This window comes from Pteropus vampyrus, unplaced genomic scaffold (assembly GCF_000151845.1).
Source record: "Pteropus vampyrus isolate Shadow unplaced genomic scaffold, Pvam_2.0 Scaffold130, whole genome shotgun sequence".
Classification (NCBI taxonomy): Eukaryota; Metazoa; Chordata; class Mammalia; order Chiroptera; family Pteropodidae; genus Pteropus; species Pteropus vampyrus.
The window spans coordinates 1,921,479-1,939,268 of record NW_011888911.1 but is presented as its reverse complement, the minus strand read 5'-3'; the positions used below and the strand labels follow the sequence as shown (position 1 = coordinate 1,939,268).

The 17,790-nt window shown below is 50.1% G+C and overlaps 2 protein-coding genes across 7 annotated transcripts in view; one reads left to right on the top strand and one right to left on the bottom strand.

Annotated features, from left to right (window-relative positions):
- The window catches only part of ST3GAL4 (ST3 beta-galactoside alpha-2,3-sialyltransferase 4), a 33,953-nt gene extending 27,551 nt beyond the window's left edge, over window positions 1-6,402 (top strand). For 4 of the 6 annotated variants that reach the window (XM_011367081.2, XM_011367080.2, XM_023534700.1 and 1 more), the window contains exons 6-11: window positions 38-98; window positions 633-728; window positions 824-1,013; window positions 1,741-1,884; window positions 5,272-5,415; window positions 5,727-6,402. In XM_011367081.2, the coding sequence (XP_011365383.1) occupies window positions 38-98; window positions 633-728; window positions 824-1,013; window positions 1,741-1,884; window positions 5,272-5,415; window positions 5,727-5,813 (722 nt within the window). In that variant the 3' untranslated portion in view covers window positions 5,814-6,402. Of the gene's footprint in view, window positions 1-37; window positions 99-632; window positions 729-823; window positions 1,014-1,740; window positions 1,885-5,201; window positions 5,416-5,726 lie in introns of all 6 variants that reach the window. The other 2 variants (XM_023534702.1, XM_023534703.1) reach the window with 2 other exon arrangements.
- An 8,989-nt stretch (window positions 6,403-15,391) lies between these two features.
- Window positions 15,392-17,790, bottom strand: part of KIRREL3 (kirre like nephrin family adhesion molecule 3) — a 117,800-nt gene continuing 115,401 nt past the window's right edge. Inside the window, exons 15-16 of the mRNA XM_011367215.2 lie at window positions 16,455-16,541; window positions 15,392-15,857 (exon numbers count right to left, since the gene is read on the bottom strand). Of these exons, the coding sequence (XP_011365517.2) occupies window positions 15,414-15,857; window positions 16,455-16,541 (531 nt within the window). The 3' untranslated portion in view covers window positions 15,392-15,413. The remainder of the gene's footprint in view (window positions 15,858-16,454; window positions 16,542-17,790) is intronic.

Genomic DNA, 17,790 nt, shown 5'->3' with positions numbered 1-17,790 from the left:
GTTGTCATCAGCCCCAGCCAATTGGTTCTTTTTGTAGAAGACGTGCTCCTCCGGGTTCTAGCCATCACCAGCTACTCTATTCCGGAAAGCATCCAGAGGTAAGGAGACTGTCCTCTTACTCCAGTACGGGTGCCTTCTCCTTCCTGTCCCCGTGTGAAATAGTCGCTCAGCACCTCCCAGTGAGCCTTTCTGTCTCTGTTCCCCCGTGGCCAATTAGACCCTTTTTCCTAGCCTGCCCATCCCCAGGGGTGGCAGGTATGCCAATCCCCACGGCAACTGAGCCTGGGCATCTGGCTGCTGGAGCAGGCAGAGGCTGCTGAGGGTGTTGCTGTGGCAACAGGCAGGCCTGGGCAGTAGGGAGTTTCGTATTGGTACTCGTTGAGCATCTTCCCTCCTCCCCTCCTCTCTCTTTCATGCTCTGCTCAGTTTCCTTTCCCATCACAGAAGCCCAGAGGTGCAGAGTGAGCAGTACCATAAGCAGGACTCCCTGGAAATGCCTGGTCCATGGGGGCCAGGGATTGAGGGGACTTGGGGAGGGTGGATCCTGAGCCAGGCCCAGGGCAGAGCCAGGGAGGGAGAGGTAAGTGGAGCAGGGGTGGCTTCTGCGTCTGAGCACCTTCTTCCCATGGCAGCCTCAAGTGCCGCCGCTGCGTAGTGGTGGGCAACGGGCACCGGCTTCGCAACAGCTCACTGGGAGATGCCATCAACAAGTACGACATGGTCATCAGGTCCGTATGACCGTCCCTCCCCTCTTCTGTTTGGGAGTGACTGTAGACAGGCCCAGTGGGGCCCTAAGTGATGGGCGTTCTCCTTCTGCTTCCAGATTGAACAACGCCCCAGTGGCTGGCTACGAGGGTGACGTGGGCTCCAAGACCACCATGCGTCTTTTCTACCCAGAGTCTGCCCACTTCAACCCCAAAGTGGAGAACAACCCAGACACGCTCCTTGTCCTGGTGGCTTTCAAGGCAATGGACTTCCATTGGATTGAGACCATCCTGAGTGATAAGAAGCGGGTAAGTGGGGGAACGGGGAGGGGTTGAGGCCTGGGGATGGGGACTCTTCCCGAGTCAGGACCGCCAGTTCCATGACGTCTGCTCTGCAGTCCTAGAGCCGGTGAAGGGAAGGCGTGCCCTCAGTCTTCTGCAGGGCTTCTGATGGTCTGCCTGACAGCCTGCCTGACAGCCCGCACCCGATCCCCTGTGGGAGTCAGCCAGCATCCAAGGACATCCCAAGCTCAAGGCTGCCTGGGACAGAAAAGCTACCAAATTATGTTTGCCAGTGAGAAACTCAGGAGCAGAGGAGCCAGTTAGGCAAGGGGCCAGGTTAGGACAGTCAAGATCTGGGTCCTTCTAGGTGGTCCTGGAAAGCCCACTGTGTTTCTTTGTCATCCATTTAAATGCTGAACTGTTCAGTCTGGCGTTTGCGCCAAGTGTTGACACAACTCCAGACTCACCCCTCCACTTGTTTAGAGATCCTTGGAAGTGGAAGTGGTTGGACCCTGTACTCTACACATTGTGTCATATGGCCTTCCCTGGGGACTACCCGCTCCCGTCCCTCTCCCTGCTCCCCTCCTCTGGTCTCCCTCCTGTCTCTGGTGCAGGCCTCCACCTCCCTCCCCTCTCACCCTGAGGGTCTCTGCCATCACGTGGACCCCATCCTCTGGCTGAGGACCACTGGGCTGGACTTGAGAAATAGGTCTTCACCCACTCCCATCTCTCCCTTCCAACCCCATCCCCCTAGGTGCGAAAGGGCTTCTGGAAACAGCCTCCCCTCATCTGGGACGTCAACCCCAAACAGATTCGGATTCTCAACCCCTTCTTCATGGAGATTGCAGCTGACAAACTGCTGAGGCTGCCAATGCAGCAGCCACGCAAGATTAAGCAGGTGATGATGCCACAGGGAAGCCAAAGGATTGGGGTCTCAGGTGGGAAGTAGGCGGGATGGTCCTAGAGGCTTAGGAAGCCATAGAGGACTCTGTGAGAGAACAGAATAACAGATTACAGTTCGCATTTGAATAGTACCTGTTACAGCCCACAGACCACAGCCTTTAGGCACACACCTGTAATCAGGTTTATTAGCTTTACGCAGAGGGAGGGCACACCCTTAAGAACCTTGGGGCGTCTCCAAAGTGGGGAGTTATGGGAGAGTATTTATAGGGCTGGGGGGCTGGAGTTAGAGGATGGTTTTGGCAGGCGCTGGTCAGAATTTGTAAACTGGGGAGTTGCTGGGACAGTCATAGTCTTATCTTCAGAACAGCTCAAGCCTGTGCAGTTTCTGTTAGATAACTTTATCTGTGATGCTGCCTATTAATCTGAATGAGTTAAGACTTTGAGCTTACAGTTTGCCTTGTCTATCGTGGTCAGTTTTGGAAGTCATGGCACAGTTTTGGAAGTTACAGTTTTGGTTTCAGCTCTCAGTGCCTTATTGGTCTTTAGTTGGTGGGCTTCCACATGCTTGTAGCTTCTCAAGTACTCATACACATGTCTTTTGAGCCTCAAAGAGACTGTGGGAGAGTGGACAGAGGGAACCAGCAGACATGACGGTACTTGCTGTACCACTAACTGTGGCCTTGGGCAAGTCAAACACTCAGAGCCTCCATTTTCTTATCTGTGTGCTGGGAGTAAAATTAGTGCCAACCTCTGAAGGCCATTGCAAGATTTAAAAAGATAATTATGTAACATGCCTATCAGGGAGCTTGGTACACAGGAGATGCTCAATAAATATTTGCAAAATTTTGAATAAATGATTTTATTCTTTACTGAGTATCTACTGTGATTCAGCTTCGTAGGTTGAATGCCTGCTGTCGTGACTGCTCAGTGCTGTGCCCCAAGTATGCATGTGGGGAATAAGACGTGCTCCTTACCCTAAAGACACTCAGGATAGCAAAATAAACACACGGGCAGCAGCATGGAGTGGCAAAGTGCCCTAGCAGAGAGTTGTTCCAAGTGCTGTGGGATCTCAGAGGGGCAGGCCTCTGCTTGGAGCTGTCTCGGAGGCCCCCCAGAGCAAGTGGTGTTGGAGTTGGGCCTTGGGGGGTCATGAGGCCCATCAGGCAGAGAACTGGGGAAAGGTATGTCATTTCGGCCAAACCAAACACTCCCCCGGCACCAGATTCTAGTGCGAGTGGAGTTGTGAGGGCAGCAAGGAGGTGTCTTATGCCCCTGATGGGGCGTGGGTCAGAAGTGAAGGCTGGAGAGGGAAACCAGAGAAAGGAAGGGCCAGAACCCAGCTCCTGCAGTGGGAAGGGAAACGGAAGGGATGGACTCGATCTCTATTAGTGTCCTGTCATTGCCTAACAAATTACCACAGTTTAGTGCCTTAAAACAACACACCTATGTATCTGCTCATAGTTCTATAGGTCAGAAGGCTGCGTTCTCTGTTTAGGCTCCCCTGCTATCCAAAAGCAGAGTGTTCCTATGAAACCTTCCTAAGCCAAAATGGCATAAAACAAAGAAGCGATTACCATTGATTTCTATGTCTTTATTTCTTTCACCACAATCGAAATGCTTAATTATGTCCAGTTTTATGCTAAGCGTTAACATCCTTACTAAGCTCTCTTAGGCTTTTCTGATACCCGAAGATACATCTTGCTTATGGATGCACAAAATAAATCAAGATAAAGCACAGATGCTCACAGACACGGTTCAAAGCTCTGGTGGCTTGATGCTGAGAGACTGAGTGTGGTTCCCAGGAAAGGAGCTTGGTGGGGCCACTATCGCTGCAAAAAAACGAATGCTGAACATTACATTTGCTTTTTGCCTTTTGTCATAAAAGCGAAATTCCTTTTCAAGTTTCTTTTGGTTAGCAAACACAGGTACTAATGTAGGTCTTTCATAAAAGCGAAGTGAAATAACACAAACTTTTGAAAAGCAGGGCATACCTGTACAAGGCTGTGATCACATAGGTAGCCAGATGAGAACTTGTCTGGAGGCTGGGGTGGGTGGGTGGATTCACTTCCGAGATCATTCTTATTAAAAGAATTCAGTTCCCTGTGGTTGCCAGGACCAAGGTCACATTTTCTTGCTGTCTCTCAGCTGAGCTTAGGGGGAGCACCCTCAGCTCTTCAAGGCTGCCCATATTCCTTGCCATGTGGCCCTCTTCATCTTTGGGCCAGACCCGGCATGATAAATCCTTCTTGTGCTTCCTGCCTCTGACTTCCTCCACTGCTGAATTCTAGACCCAGATATACAAGCTCATGAAATTAGGTCAAGCCCCCTAGGCTTATCTTCCTGTCTTGTGGTCAAGCCATGCCATCTAAAGCAGTATAATGTAATGTGATATATCTCATCATATCCATAGTTTCCACACACATTCAAGGGTGAGGGTCATTGAGGGTCATCTTACATCATTTACTTCACAGGTGAAATTGAGAGATTTATGACAATTCTAGGTTTCCAACTTAGACAACTGGGCAGTAATATGTTTAACTAGGGGATACAATGGGAGAGGAGAGTTTAGCGAGTTTTAAGAAGCCTGTGACTAAGCAGAGCTGGCTAGAAGGTGATGAAAATGTGGTTTGGTGATGTTCTGAATTGGATGAGGTAACGCAGTGGTGGTTAGAGCAACGGGGTGAAGCCGAATGCCAAGGCAGGAAGTACAGATGAATGATAACAGAGCCCAGAAACAGACACCGGAAAAACTGGCATCAGGGGGCCCGATAAGGTCCGAGGAGTGGCTCTTTGAATGGAGTAGCCAGCTGAAGTGGTCCGCAAGGCAGGAGCTGAGGAAGGTGACATTTGTGAAGTTAGGATACCAGGTTGCCCCCCTCTGTGGATGAATCTGGGTTGCAAAAAGTGAGGTCCTTCAAGCAGTCCATAAAGTGAATGGAAAAGTCTTGCCATCCCCTCTTTACAGAGGGAGAGCCCAGCTCATAAAAGGGCAAAGAGCCCGTGAGCATGGAGTCCCTGGGGCTCGTTATAGAGGTGAGATTCTTCAAGGCGCAAAGCAGAATCTTTACACTCCTTGGCGACTTGTTTAACAGCTGTAAGGCTCATTTCCCCATCTGTGCTATACAGTGTGGTAGCCGTGGGCCTCATATGGCTATTAAATTTAAATTTTAATTAAAATGAATAAAATAAAAAATTCAGTCCCTCAGCTACATGAGCCCCATTCACTTGCTCAGTTGCCAGCTGTGGCCGTGGCTGCCATACAGGACAGCCCAGATAAGGCCGCTTCCGGGATAACAGAAAGTTCTGTTGCAGAGTGCTGGTCTAGAAGATGCTGAAAGGAGGTGGGCTCCCTCTAATACCTTCCCCACCCCTTGTCCCTCAGAAGCCTACCACAGGCCTGTTGGCCATCACCCTGGCCCTCCACCTCTGCGACATGGTGCACATCGCTGGTTTCGGCTACCCAGATGCCCACAACAGGAAGCAGACTATTCACTACTATGAGCAGATCACGCTCAAGTCCATGGTGGTAAGCAGACCCTGCCTGCAAGCTGGATGGGGCAGACCAGCCTGGGACACTGGGTGACTGAGTGGTGCCAGTGGCCCAGAGGTGGCTCACAAGTGAGGTCACTCTGGGAGTCAGAACTGGCACCGAGGCATCTGGACTCTCATGCCAGTGTCCTCTGTATTCGGTCACACAAATTCTGTCTTCCTTCTGAGAGGAAGCAGAGGGAAGGGAGGTCCCAGAGTGTGGGGACTATGGGGAGGGCCAGGGAGACTGTCCTGGGTCAGGAACGTCCCTAGGAGTCCCTCACTTTGCTTCCGTGGCTGTCTCCACAGGGGTCAGGCCACAACGTCTCCCAAGAGGCCCTGGCCATCAAACGGATGCTGGAACTTGGAGCAGTCAAGAACCTCACTTACTTCTGACTTGGGCAGGAGCTGTACTCATCGGTTTGCCTGCTCTCCTGCCTGAGCAACACCCAGCGACAGCTGTGCGGGTGCCTGGTGCCAGCATGACTGGCTTGGACTCCCCCTCGCCTGTGTGGGGCGGGGCCCCAGGACTGGCCAGGTCTGAGATGAGGCCATGCCCATGGCTCCTTTTGTGGAGGCCGGATCTAGTCAGGGTGGAGGCCCTGGGGTAGTGGAAACTCGGCCAAGGAACGAGGCTTATTGCTGTGGCACCTCCTGTCTGCCAGTGCCTGGAGATTATTTAATGGGCTATTTAATTAAGGGGAAGAAGGTGCTCTGGGCTGGTCCTGTGGCATCCAGAAAAGGGGGTATACACAGTGTTCTGACCAGTTTTTATAAAAACACAAAAGTGATGGGTTCACTAAGGCCTAGACCCAGAGCAGGCCTCCCAGGAGGTGGGGGTCATCTGGGGTGGGTGGGTGCCCTTCAGACAGGGGCTGCTCCTCCCAGCGGGCATGGGAAGAGCAGTGATAGGGGTGTTCCATGGAGAAGGGAACCTTATCTAGAAGGAGGTTCCAAACATATTAAACTATTTTTCCTAAACAGAGGCAGTTGTGATAACTTGTGTCCTTTCAGTTTGAGGAGGACATGGATGGGCAGTGGGCACAGCCATGGGCCCCTTTCCTGGTAGTGGACAGGCTTTTTAAAGTCCCAGTTGGACCCAGAGTGGGCCATGGTCATTCAGAAAATTTATTGAGTATAATGCTCGGTGCCAAGTCATACATTGTCACCCTGGCATAGCAGGCAAGCAAGCAGTGCCCGGAGCAGCCCTGTCTGCTGGACACCCAGCCTGGCATCCTGCATCTTGGTTTACTTCCCAGAGGTAGGGAGGGGTAGGAAGATGCCAGATGAGAGGGGCAGAATTCTCTCCTACCTCCCTTCCACTCCCTCATCAGCTTTCAGTTCCCAAAATCTTATGCTGGGAGGTGTCTGTTTGAGGAAAGGGGTGGAGTCTGACAAAGGAAGCCAAGTTTCCCTTTTCAGATTAAGTGAAAATCATAAAATGGAGTTTACAGAAGGTCCTGCCATTGGCCCGGGCTGCCAGGAGCAGGATGAGCAGGGCTCGGGCAGCAGCTAAATTTGGCAAGGCTTGTCAGCCATTCGCCAGGCCAGGGGGTGAAATGCTCCCCCTGCCCCCTCCCCAGGTCTCTAGAATTGTGATAGTCCTGCTATTTGTCTATCTCTCCCTTCTTTGTTCTCCACCTTCCCAGGCCCTGCTTAGCTTCCAACTGGGCTTCCTGCCACCCCCACAGCTGTTCCTTTACATCTGGAGCCAGGAGGGAGAGCTGGAACTCCCCCACAGGGAATGGGACACACAGCTGTGTTCCTGGCTTTCTCGGAAAGAGTTGCAGCTTTGAGGTTTTGAGGCTGGGACAGGACAGATAGAAGGGGCAGAGATTTGGGAGGAACAGAGGAAAATGACATGCTTCTCGCAAGAGTGTTAGAGTGGCCTTGAAAACACCGTCATCCCACGGAATGGTCCTGAGGACCATAGCAGGGAATGGAGTTGCCTCCTCTGGGAAGCCTGGCAGAACTACTCTGCTAGCTGCCCACCACCCCTGCCCTCTTGCCCCAGGGGAAGAGGGGGATTCTGAAAGCAAATGGGGCCCCAGCATCTGTAGCCTCGAGTCCTCTCCCCTCCACATGAGCTTTTGGAGGGGGTGCTTGCTGACAGGGGTGTATGTGGGAGTGGGAAGCTCAGCTCTGCTTCTCCTCAGAGTATGCAAGGGAGTGTCCATTTCCCCATCCAGGGCCATTGAAAGTGGCTGTCAGCACATATCATTCAACTGTCCTGGATTGGGGTCACTGCCTGTTACTGAACATGCCTAAACTTGAGCCAGAATCCAACACACACGGATGGCCCAGACCCGCCCCCCCCCACTCCACATACACGCATGTAGACGTGGGAACGTTTTACATTCATGTTGGGTTATGCCTGATGCCCATGCAAATAGTCCCTCATGATCACATATGGACAGAAGTCTGTATGAGAAGGGGGTGTATACACCCAAACTGTCCATTGCTCCCTTGGGGTGTGGGCTCAGCCTTCTTCAGAGTGCCTCCACCCTTAGGCAGATAGAGGCAACACTGGCCTGAATCAGCGCACTGACTGGAGCTTTGATGTGAAGTCGTTGGGTGGGGTTCTTTGGTGTCCTGAGAAAGGGGCTTTCATTCTTTCGTTAGCCCAACAATGTGAATGAACTGCCTGCCAGCCTGCCTGGTCCTGATTAAAACATGCCCTGAACATGGGGCAGGAGGAGAAGCAGGGAACGATAAGCACCTGAGTGCAAGTTGACAAATCAGTGTTCTACGCCAAGCTCTGCCACTTAATTCTGTAGAATCCAATCATTTCTCATGTCTATGCTCCAATTTCTACGTTTCTTGAAACGAGAGGGTGGATCCAGCCAGTGAGGACCACATATCAGAATTATCTGGGGACGATTTAAGAATGGAGATTCTTGGGTCTTACCCAGGCTGCTGGGGATGGGGCCCAGGAATCTGGAATTTTAACGAGCACTCAAAAACTGCTCTAGCAGTCTAGACTTCAGGATGACCTCAGGGGCCTCTCTGAACCTCGCCGCCAGCCTGCAAAGCCCATCCTGATTCCCGGCGTCCTGGAGCGGTATTAACCAGGCGTGTGCGCAGGAGCAGCGGGCGCAGCGGGCCCCGCCCGGACCAGAGGGGCAATCGGGCGCGCATGCGCCGTTGCCTGGGCGTGGGCCGGCCTGCCGGCGGTGAGGACCAAAGGAGAGAGTTGGTCAGCGGCGAGTGAGTTGTCTTTGGCTCCGGCATGGTCCCCGGCCCTGCCTCATACGAGGCCGCGCCTCCCCAGCAGAGTGGCCTGCCGTAGACCCCCTCCCCCACACCGGGGTTCGAGGGGCCGGACCTGGACTGCGAGGGAAAGGAAGAGACCTGCCCCGTCCAGTGTAGATTCTACAAATCCTGCCCTCGGCCACAGAAGGAAACTGAGGCCGAGACAGAGGGGCGGGGACCCCCAGCTCCGCCACCGAGCTAGGCAAGACGGAGGTTAGGCTTTAATCTAGCCCACGAATACATTTAAATGATACTCTGTATTCACATCACATGTGTGCCTTAATTTTGGATACTTTGGGTTTTTATTTATACTTTCGAAGGACATAAGTACAACTCAGACTGTCTAGCTTACGAAAAGTGTGAGCTCGAAGCAGTTTTGTCTGTGGGGCGGTTAGGTGGAGTGCACACAACTTAGACGCCCTGTTGGATCGCGTGGGTTCAACTCCCTGCTGTCATGTAATCAGCCGAGTAAACCTCTGCTCCTCCAGCTGTGAAATAGTGATTCTGCATGCCCATCGCACCGTGAGGTTTTAGGGATCTGATGGGAGTATGGCTGTAAGAACATTGTGTAGACTGTAAAGTATGATATAAATGTTAGATTGGAAAGCTGCCTTGCATAATGGGAAACACCGAAAGAACAAAACGGAGGTACCGCTGAAGGGCCAAGTATATGCCCAACATGGCTGGCCACAGAAAAGTCTTTGTTTTCAAGTCACCCACAAAGCAAAGTTAGGGCAAGACGTTAGCGAAATGACTCAGATACAGGCTTTGCGTGATCAGACAATGAACAGTGAGTTCATACTGCTCTCTGGCAGTGGTTTTCAAGTTGAAGTCGGAAGCTTTCAGGGGTTTTTGGAGAATATGGTTTCTTGGGGAACATTATCTATTTCCATTACATGTGACATGCCACAGTAGGTTCCTAAACTAAGTTTGAGAAGGACAACCTCAGTAAGCTCTTCTCTAAATTTACCGACCTTTTTGATGTCTTAATTACAGCTTCAGAAAACTGTTAGTTTCGAGCATTCCCATGGTTCTGTACCAGACAAGGTTCCAGGAAATATTTCCAACTTAAAAATTTAAGGAGGGGTGTGTGTGTGTGTGTGTGTGTGTGTGTGTGTGTGTGTGCTCACTCACACATCTGTAGTTATACCCTTTTTGTCCATTTCTTTCTCAACGAGTTTACCTCTCATGTTAGAAATCTCGGAGATCCTGCACTAGAGAAATGAGGCAGGGAGATGAACCTTGAGCCTCATTAGATGTCAGATTTGGGGGGCGCACCACTTCTTCCTATAAAGGGATTGCAGAGAGCTGGGAGCAGGTGGGAGAGACCATAGTACTAGCTAGGAGGGTTAGCACAGAGGATTTGACAAAAGATTTTAGGAGAATATGCACTTTGGGAGTCAGATTTCAGGTTTCTAGGGAAAACCAACAATTTAAAGTATACCCACCCCTCAAAGGAGGCACAGCTTCCTCTCAGGAATCTTGCAAGGAAGGGAGGGTGGAGTTGGGTTGAGGGAATGAAAGAAGGCTCAAATGTTGAAATCACCCTAGGGAACTGAAGTTGAACTAAGCTATTCCAGAACCATCTATTATTCTGAGGCTTCCTAAAACACTATTTACATACATCACCAACTTTAACACTTGAGTGTTTTCTCTTGCTTAAAAATGTGTTTCTCTCTTGAGGAAAAAAAATCACAAGAGTACAAGTTGAAGTCTGGGAGGGAGACTCCATTTCTGTTCTCTTCCTCTGTAGATTTATGTTACGGTGGTATAGACCTGCATGGCACAAGAGCTAGAGAAATTTAGAGTCAGATAGGAGGTCTTGCCTGAAAATTCTGCTGTAGAAGAATCCTTATTTTTACCACTTTATCTCTACTGCCTTCTTCCTTAAGTATTTCTCCCAAGAGCGATGTCCATTAGTGTCACATATATATTTTCTAGTCTTTGAGCATCAAGGCCCTTGGCCCTTTAATTTTCTTGCAGAGGAGGCAAAGGTGGTATTTTAATTTAGTCTACCTGAACTTATCTTTGGGGGTGACCTTCAGGGAGAAGAATCTGTATATTCAGCTCCTGTCTCTTCCTCTTACATCATCGGTAACAGGTGTCAGAGAAGCTCTACTTACTAAGACCCCAATTCTCCTAATTCTTGTTCCTGAGACTTCACTTACCTTGTCTTTTGAACATTAATACTTTAGAATCACCACAAAGAAGACAGCTATAAAGGAGCATTCTTTGAATGTTCTCACAGAATCCCCGAATATTTTCAAGGGCCATGAGGTTAAGAAGCAGTGGAAGGAGATAGATGCCTTTGTATGGCTGGGCTCCCTGATTATTAGGCTTAAGGGATGCTTTTGGCCCAGGGGTTGAGACATCCCAGCCCTGTGAGTGGCCTCAGTGGACTGTCCCAGAGAGGAGATCTGGGAACGTGGAGCGGTAGGCATATATCAGCATCAGGGATGCAGACTACAATCAACGACGTATTTTGTAAATGGTGTGTGTTCACAAAATGCCTTTTAAACGTGAGGGCTGAGGCAGGAGTAAAACTACAGGGCTTGTAGTAATGACAGCTTTCAGTGTATGTCAGAGACCTAGCCATTAGATGGGAGGGGGAGAGGGACCCAGGAAGAATAGCAGTTAGGGAAAGAATGGATGGTCATCCTCTCCCTACTACAACAATGTATTCATCTGGGAAAACAAATTCTCATTTTTAGAAAAATGAGTAGTTTGAAATTTTCTCATTTTTCCCAGTTTATGCCCTAGTTAGGGTGGTTGGAGGCTTACTGGAAATGAGAAGTAAAGATCAGGGTGAGAGGTCTATCAGTGATTCTCAAAGATCGTAGGTAGTTTTGACGCTAACGCTGCAAATGGCTGGTATGTGGTTCATATCTCCTAAAAGCAATGCGGAGAAGAGGCTTCTAAACTTCTTTTAAAGGGGAAGTAAACTTCAAGATAGAATTGAGATTGTTTTATGTCTAAATGGTTATGTTCCTTTAGATAGGCACACCAATAGTATTTTAAATAAAAATCTAAGAGTTTTTATTGAAATATTTATACTTTTATTTAATAAAGAATTTATTTAATAGGGAAGCTTCTTAGAGTAGAAACTAATTGCAGGATGGCCTTCATCTGTTTTTCTGGTGCTGGCATAAACCACACGTAATACCTACAAAGAGCTCATTGAACTTGTAGGGTGTGTACCTTGTGATTTCAATTCTGATTCCTTAACGGCAAATACCGTAGGCTGTGTCTACACCTCCCCACACAGGAAGTGAGAAATGCAATTCCTGTTATGAGCAATCTCCCAAGGATGCCATTATGTTTATTTTAATTTCCCATAGTCCTTTCCGCTCTGGAAGCTCAAAGGCAGCTTCAAGGCCAATTACTTTATAGCACTTATTTCAATAGGCTCTGTCAGAAATGGATTTGATGTATTCTAGCTCTTCAAGCAAGAGCATTTCCTATCTCGAGAAAGTTGAAGAGATGGTGGAATAACTCTGGCCTTTCCAGACTGATAGCTATCCTGAGAATTAGAAACTGGGCTCCCATCCAGGGACTGGGAGCCAACAGTGAATTTTAAAGCTATCAGAAAACTGGACACTGGCCTTGGTAGGGGAGGAGATGTTTCCATACACAGAATAGCTTTGTTTCCCAGGGAGCCGTGGTCTTTCCAGGTCATCTGGGGACTTGAGGTGGAGGTTGCCAGTCCCATCTTCCTAATGGAGCTCAGCCTACTCCAGTGGGTGCTAGCAAATGACCTTTACTGCCAGCTGTTTTCATCATATTCTAGGATGCAAGAGGCCTTGAGTTGGCGCTGCAGGATGAAAAGATTTTACAGAGGACATCATGTGTGTTTAAATCTCTTAAAGCTCTGTGACCTTGGGCAAGTCTTTTGGCTTCTTTAAGTCTCATTCCCTTGCCTAGAAAATGGTAATACTTTGTAGAATTGTGAGGATTAAATAAGATTACAAATGTAGGCTCATTTCAGTTAATTTGAAATCACCTATAGGGAGATTCAGAGCTTCCCATGGCCTTAAATATATATATTTTTTAACATCTTCCTTTACCAGCTTTTTTTTTGCACTCTCCTTTATAAGAAGTAAATAGGGCTGGAGACAACTGAGAGAAGCACACCGCTCAGTCTAGGCTCCTTCTCAATGCCTCAACATTTCAAAAGCCCCCAGATGCTACTCGTTTTCCCCCTCTGTGTTATTCTCTTTGACCAGGGCCTTACTTGTGACCTATCCCTTTGGAAGTCTTTGCTGTATTTGTGCATTGGAGGGTGTGCTCAGGGGGTTAGGCACTGGGCGGCAGAGTCTTGACTGTTCAGCCCCTGTCAAGATTCTCGCTCCTCTTCTATGACAGTCCACATTCTTACCCTGGGAGTGCCTGAAGCTCAGGAGGGAGATGAGCTCATTCTGTTCTATGAGAGAACAGTTTTCTTCTCTGTGCTTCCAGTTATTCTGAATATAACCTTGGGTTTCAGGAAAGAATGGGTACCTCCCCCCTGTTATGGAAACTGTGTGTGTGTGTGTGTGTGTGTGTGTGTGTGTGTGTGTGGCAGGGGAGAAGGAACAAAGTAGGCTGTGGTGAGGATTAAGAAGATTTCCCACCCACCCCAGGGTGGGGAAGACCAGGAAAAATTAATGGACAAATCCTCTTAAGTCATCCTCTTCCTTTTTTAAGCACACCGAGGCATTTTGCATCTAGTCTTAGAAACTTGTTCCGTTTTGGCAAAGGCAACACACATATGGGGGAAGAAGAAGGCTTGTCAAGATTAACCTCGAATGCTCAGGGGCCAGTCCTCTGGCATCTATGCCAGGCCAGAATGGTACTAGGCGCAGGATGTGAGACTGGGATGTCCACTTGTATTTCTCATCAGTTTCTACTCTCTTGAGCTTGAAGGCTGCAAAGGAAGACATATAGGGCACTGGGGAGTTTTGAAGCAATAGGAAATATGGTGGAAGAGGACATCCCTTTGGCGATGTAAAGAATGCCATCCAAGGAATCAGTGTATGGAAAGAAGCGTAGACTTGTGATGAAGGCTCTCATGATGAGTAAGGACTACGGGGAAAATTGGAGGAGAAGGATCTAAAACTTAAGAGGAACTTTAACTGTAGGGACAATTTGGGTTCTCAAAAGTTCCATTTGAACCCTACTTCCTGAGCTAGCCCTCTAACTTGCCCCTGTTTACCCATCCCCATCCCAGCTGCCATCACTACATCGAGCTTCCCAGCCAAGCAAGGCCATCCTTAGAACATTGGAGTCTCAGAGTGTTAATGGCATTTAGTGCCATAGGCTCTTTGAGGAGGGCCTCCTCCCCTGAACTCCCCAGGAGGGGAGCTTCCCTTGTAGAATGTTGCTGAGAGAAAAGCCTAGAATTACCCCTCCAGTGCCCAGTATGACCACTTTGCCACTAAGCCACATATGGCATGAGTCAGGTGGTTGGTGAGTCCTGCTTTTGCACACCCTCTGGGTTGGGTACATCCACAAGGAGAGGAGTCTGCCTGTAGGAGCTACAGCCAGCACAACCAGAGCTATCAACTGCCTTCATTATCTAGAAAAAAATGAATCAAAGCAGGGCAGAGAACCTTGGGTTCCCAAGGCACTCTCTGAGCTCTTGGGTTCTTCCTATGGCTCCGCAGGAACAAAAGGAAAGGACAGATTTGTTGGAGTAACGCCCTAATATTTATTCCCAGGTGGTGAGTAGGAGGGGTGAAATGTCGATATACTTTCTCTCTAGCCTGCGGAGTCTTATTGAAGACGGGACCACCGTTCCTGGTGTGAATCTAGGCCCCAGGAGACTCGTCTGCTGAAAAGGCGAGTCTTACCATCTTAAAGACCTGACCTCTATTCCCCTCAAACCTACATCTCCCAGGAAACACTTTCCCCCATGACCAGAGAAGCTCTCACACTCCATATATTAACTCTGATGTGCTGTAGGGGAGTACACAAAGCAAGGGGTGGGTGGGGAGGCTCTGAGGCGCACAGCCTGGCAAGGGGCATGTCGGGCGAGGTGTTCCTCGAGTGCTCACACTTCCTTCCCCTCGTTCCCCTCCCTCCCTTTCCCTGAACACCAGTCTCTGATTGGGCCAGTCCCCGCTCAGAGTTCAGAGGCACCCAGTCCAAGGACAGAACTGCAAGAATATAGGACACAAAACACCAAACAAATTGGGGGTGGGCTCCCAGCCAGTATGGTGAGAGAGATTCCTGTGGCCAGGGCCATTTCTGGTTTCAGCCTCCAGGGTCTGGGCTCTGTGCAGCAGAGGGCACTGGGGTCTCTGGGGCAGCTCAGTGTAGGTGTAAGGGAGTGCTTCACCCCCTTTCTCCCCAAGGTTGTACAGGAGCACAGGCACAGGGGTAGGGAGTATGGGCAGCAAGGGGTAGAGCAGATGGGGAGACTGGAGAGTGGATGGCAGTTTCATTAAAGCAAAGTTATAGCTGCCTCTAGTGCCTGTGGGAGGAGCAGGTAGGGAGGGGCCTCCAGGAAAGGGCCGGGGACCAGAGTGTCCGGCACGGAGCACAGTGCTCTGAGCTGTATCCTCTGACACGTCCCTACCCCACACCTCTGGCACATTGTAGCTGGGGACACAGATTTGTGCTTGATCAGGTCTTCGGAGGAGGCACTCTGGGGCTGTCCTGGAGGCTGCCAGTTCTGGGGTCCTCTGCAAAGTACCCATAGTATCTGGAGAGCCAAGATGTGTCATGGCCCCTGTTCCTCCCCTCCCTGCCCGAGGTCTGGGATCCTCAGACATGAGTCTGCATCCGCCGCTGCAGGGGTCGGCTGGGGTCGGAGTTCTGGGAAGAGGATTGGGAGTGGTGGGAAGACGAGGCAGAGGCCTTGCTGGCCTTGTCGAACTGCACGTAGCCATCCTGCTTGCCGCTGCTGCTGACACTGCTGTCACACTGCGTGTCCAGGAAGGAGCTGCTGTCGCTGAGGGAGCCCCTTTGGAACTCACGCTCACAGAGCTCAATGGAAGAGCTGCCCATGCCCAGCACGAACCTCTGGCCATAGTCGTAGAGACGGCCCTGACCACTCAGGGTGCTGTAGATGTTGGTGAAGGACATGCCCGTGGGCACTCGCTGCTTGCCTGTGGGACGCAGGTCCGGCTGACAGCTGGACAGTGAGATGGTGGGGGTCGAGTGGTGCTCCTTGAAGGTATTGACGCTGTAGTAGCCATTGGTGGGGTCCTGGGGTGGGGAACAAGAGCGAGAGCAGTGTCACCAGGTGGACAGAGCCTGCATAGATTGAACTTCCTAAGCTGAGCTGGTCCTACCTTACGCGGGGGGGGGATGAGGTCAGACAGGAGAAGGGCACAGCTGAGGAGAAATGCAGGGCGTCGGGGCTAGAAGGGTTAGCCTGGCGGGGACATCTAGAAGAGAGGGCTGGCAGGTATTCAGGTGGCAGCGGGCAGGGGACGGCGCTGAAGGAAGGGAAGCAGGGGGTTCTTGGGTATATTGGTTATGTCAGCACGATGCAAGGTCATCTGAAAACCAGATTTTATTTGTTTCACTTTTTTTTCCAGAACACGGATACTTAGTTTTAAATTTGTCTATGAAAAGGTTGTGGGAGAGGAGAACTGTGGGACCCCGACTGTAACTCTCTCGCCTCTTCAGTGTGGACAGCAGGTGCCTTTGCAGGGGAGCGTTCCATCTTAGGGAGAGGATAAGGCGACCTCTGGCCTTTCTCTTCTATTTGCTGTCATTGTTTGTCTGTCATGGGGGTCGGGCCATCCCAGCCGAAGACCAGATTCCATGCCGGGTCCTACCGTCTGTGGCCACTCCTACCTTCAGGTTCTGAAACTCCTTCTCCTCTTCTTTGAGGACCTCCAGCTGCTTTAGGACTGAGTCTTGTTGGAATTCACTCCGGTCCATCTGCAACCCCCAAATGGCTGCTTAGTGGGGAGGAAGTGGGCTAAATGTCCACTTCCCCCAAGGAAAAAAATGGAGAAACCACCTCGAGAGAAGCTTGCCATCTCTGCCTCCCCCCGCACCCCCTGCCCACCGCCCACTTCCTGGCCCATGGAAGGCAAGTGAAGGAGTCAGGAGGAGATTCATCCTGAGAGACAGAGAGAGATATGGGAGGTGGGGATGGGTGAGTGAGGGGCAGTCTCTAAGATTGAATTTACTTCCCCTGGCCTAGGAAATCTCTGCCAGAGCTCTCACTTGGCTGATTCAATTCAATTTGTTGAGCATTTACTGAACCTCAGGCCAAGAACTATGCTAAGAACCAGGCACACCCAGGTTAAGATACAGGTGTGCTCCTCAGGGAGATGGTTCTGTAGACAAATAATTATAGAACCTTGACCAATGGGCACAGTTGGAGCCCTAGCAGGGTCATGTGTCACCCAGCGCTAGTCTTAATGAAGGCCTTAAGAAGGAGTCACGATGAACCCCAGGCCATACCTGCTATTCACAGAGATGACTTGGATGTACTACAAGTTTCCTTCTGTAACAGACACCAAAGAGCTCAAAGGTAAGGATCACTTCTTGTTTCTCTTTGGGTCCCCAACAACCTTGGCACAGTGCCTCGGATATTGTGGTCACTGACCGAGCTGCTTTTGGGATCGGAATCATATTTAATTGTGTTTTATTAATTTTTCGATTCACCAGTGCTTAGTGCAGTGCCTGATCTACAATAGGGCCGTTACAAATGTTATGTTTGTTTTGGATGAATGTATGAAGTGGCACCGCTCTAAGTTTCTGAGAATGAAAATCATAGACTTAAGGTGAAAAATAAAGCATACTTGGCACACAGCGAGTACATTAATCAACCTTAATAACCACAGAGATGGTATCTGGTGGCACATAGCTGCTTGCCATGTGTCATTTCTGTACATGACATGATCTTGGCCAGGTTCTCACCCACTCCTTGCGCTTTCATGTTCTCCTTTGTGACTCACTCTCCTGGTCTCATTTTGGAGCCTCACAGAATCAGCCAAAGGACTTCCGCCTCGTTCTCTCCTCACCAGTGCTGCGTTTTTTATTTCCCAGTAAATGCTCTGGCTCTATGTGGTTTGCAGTTCTTCTTTCCCACCGGATTCAGCTTTTAAGCCTGCCTCTCCTCGGCGTGGGGCCGTAGAGGGGTGGAGCGGATGTGTGAAATGAGTGGGGGAATGACGGC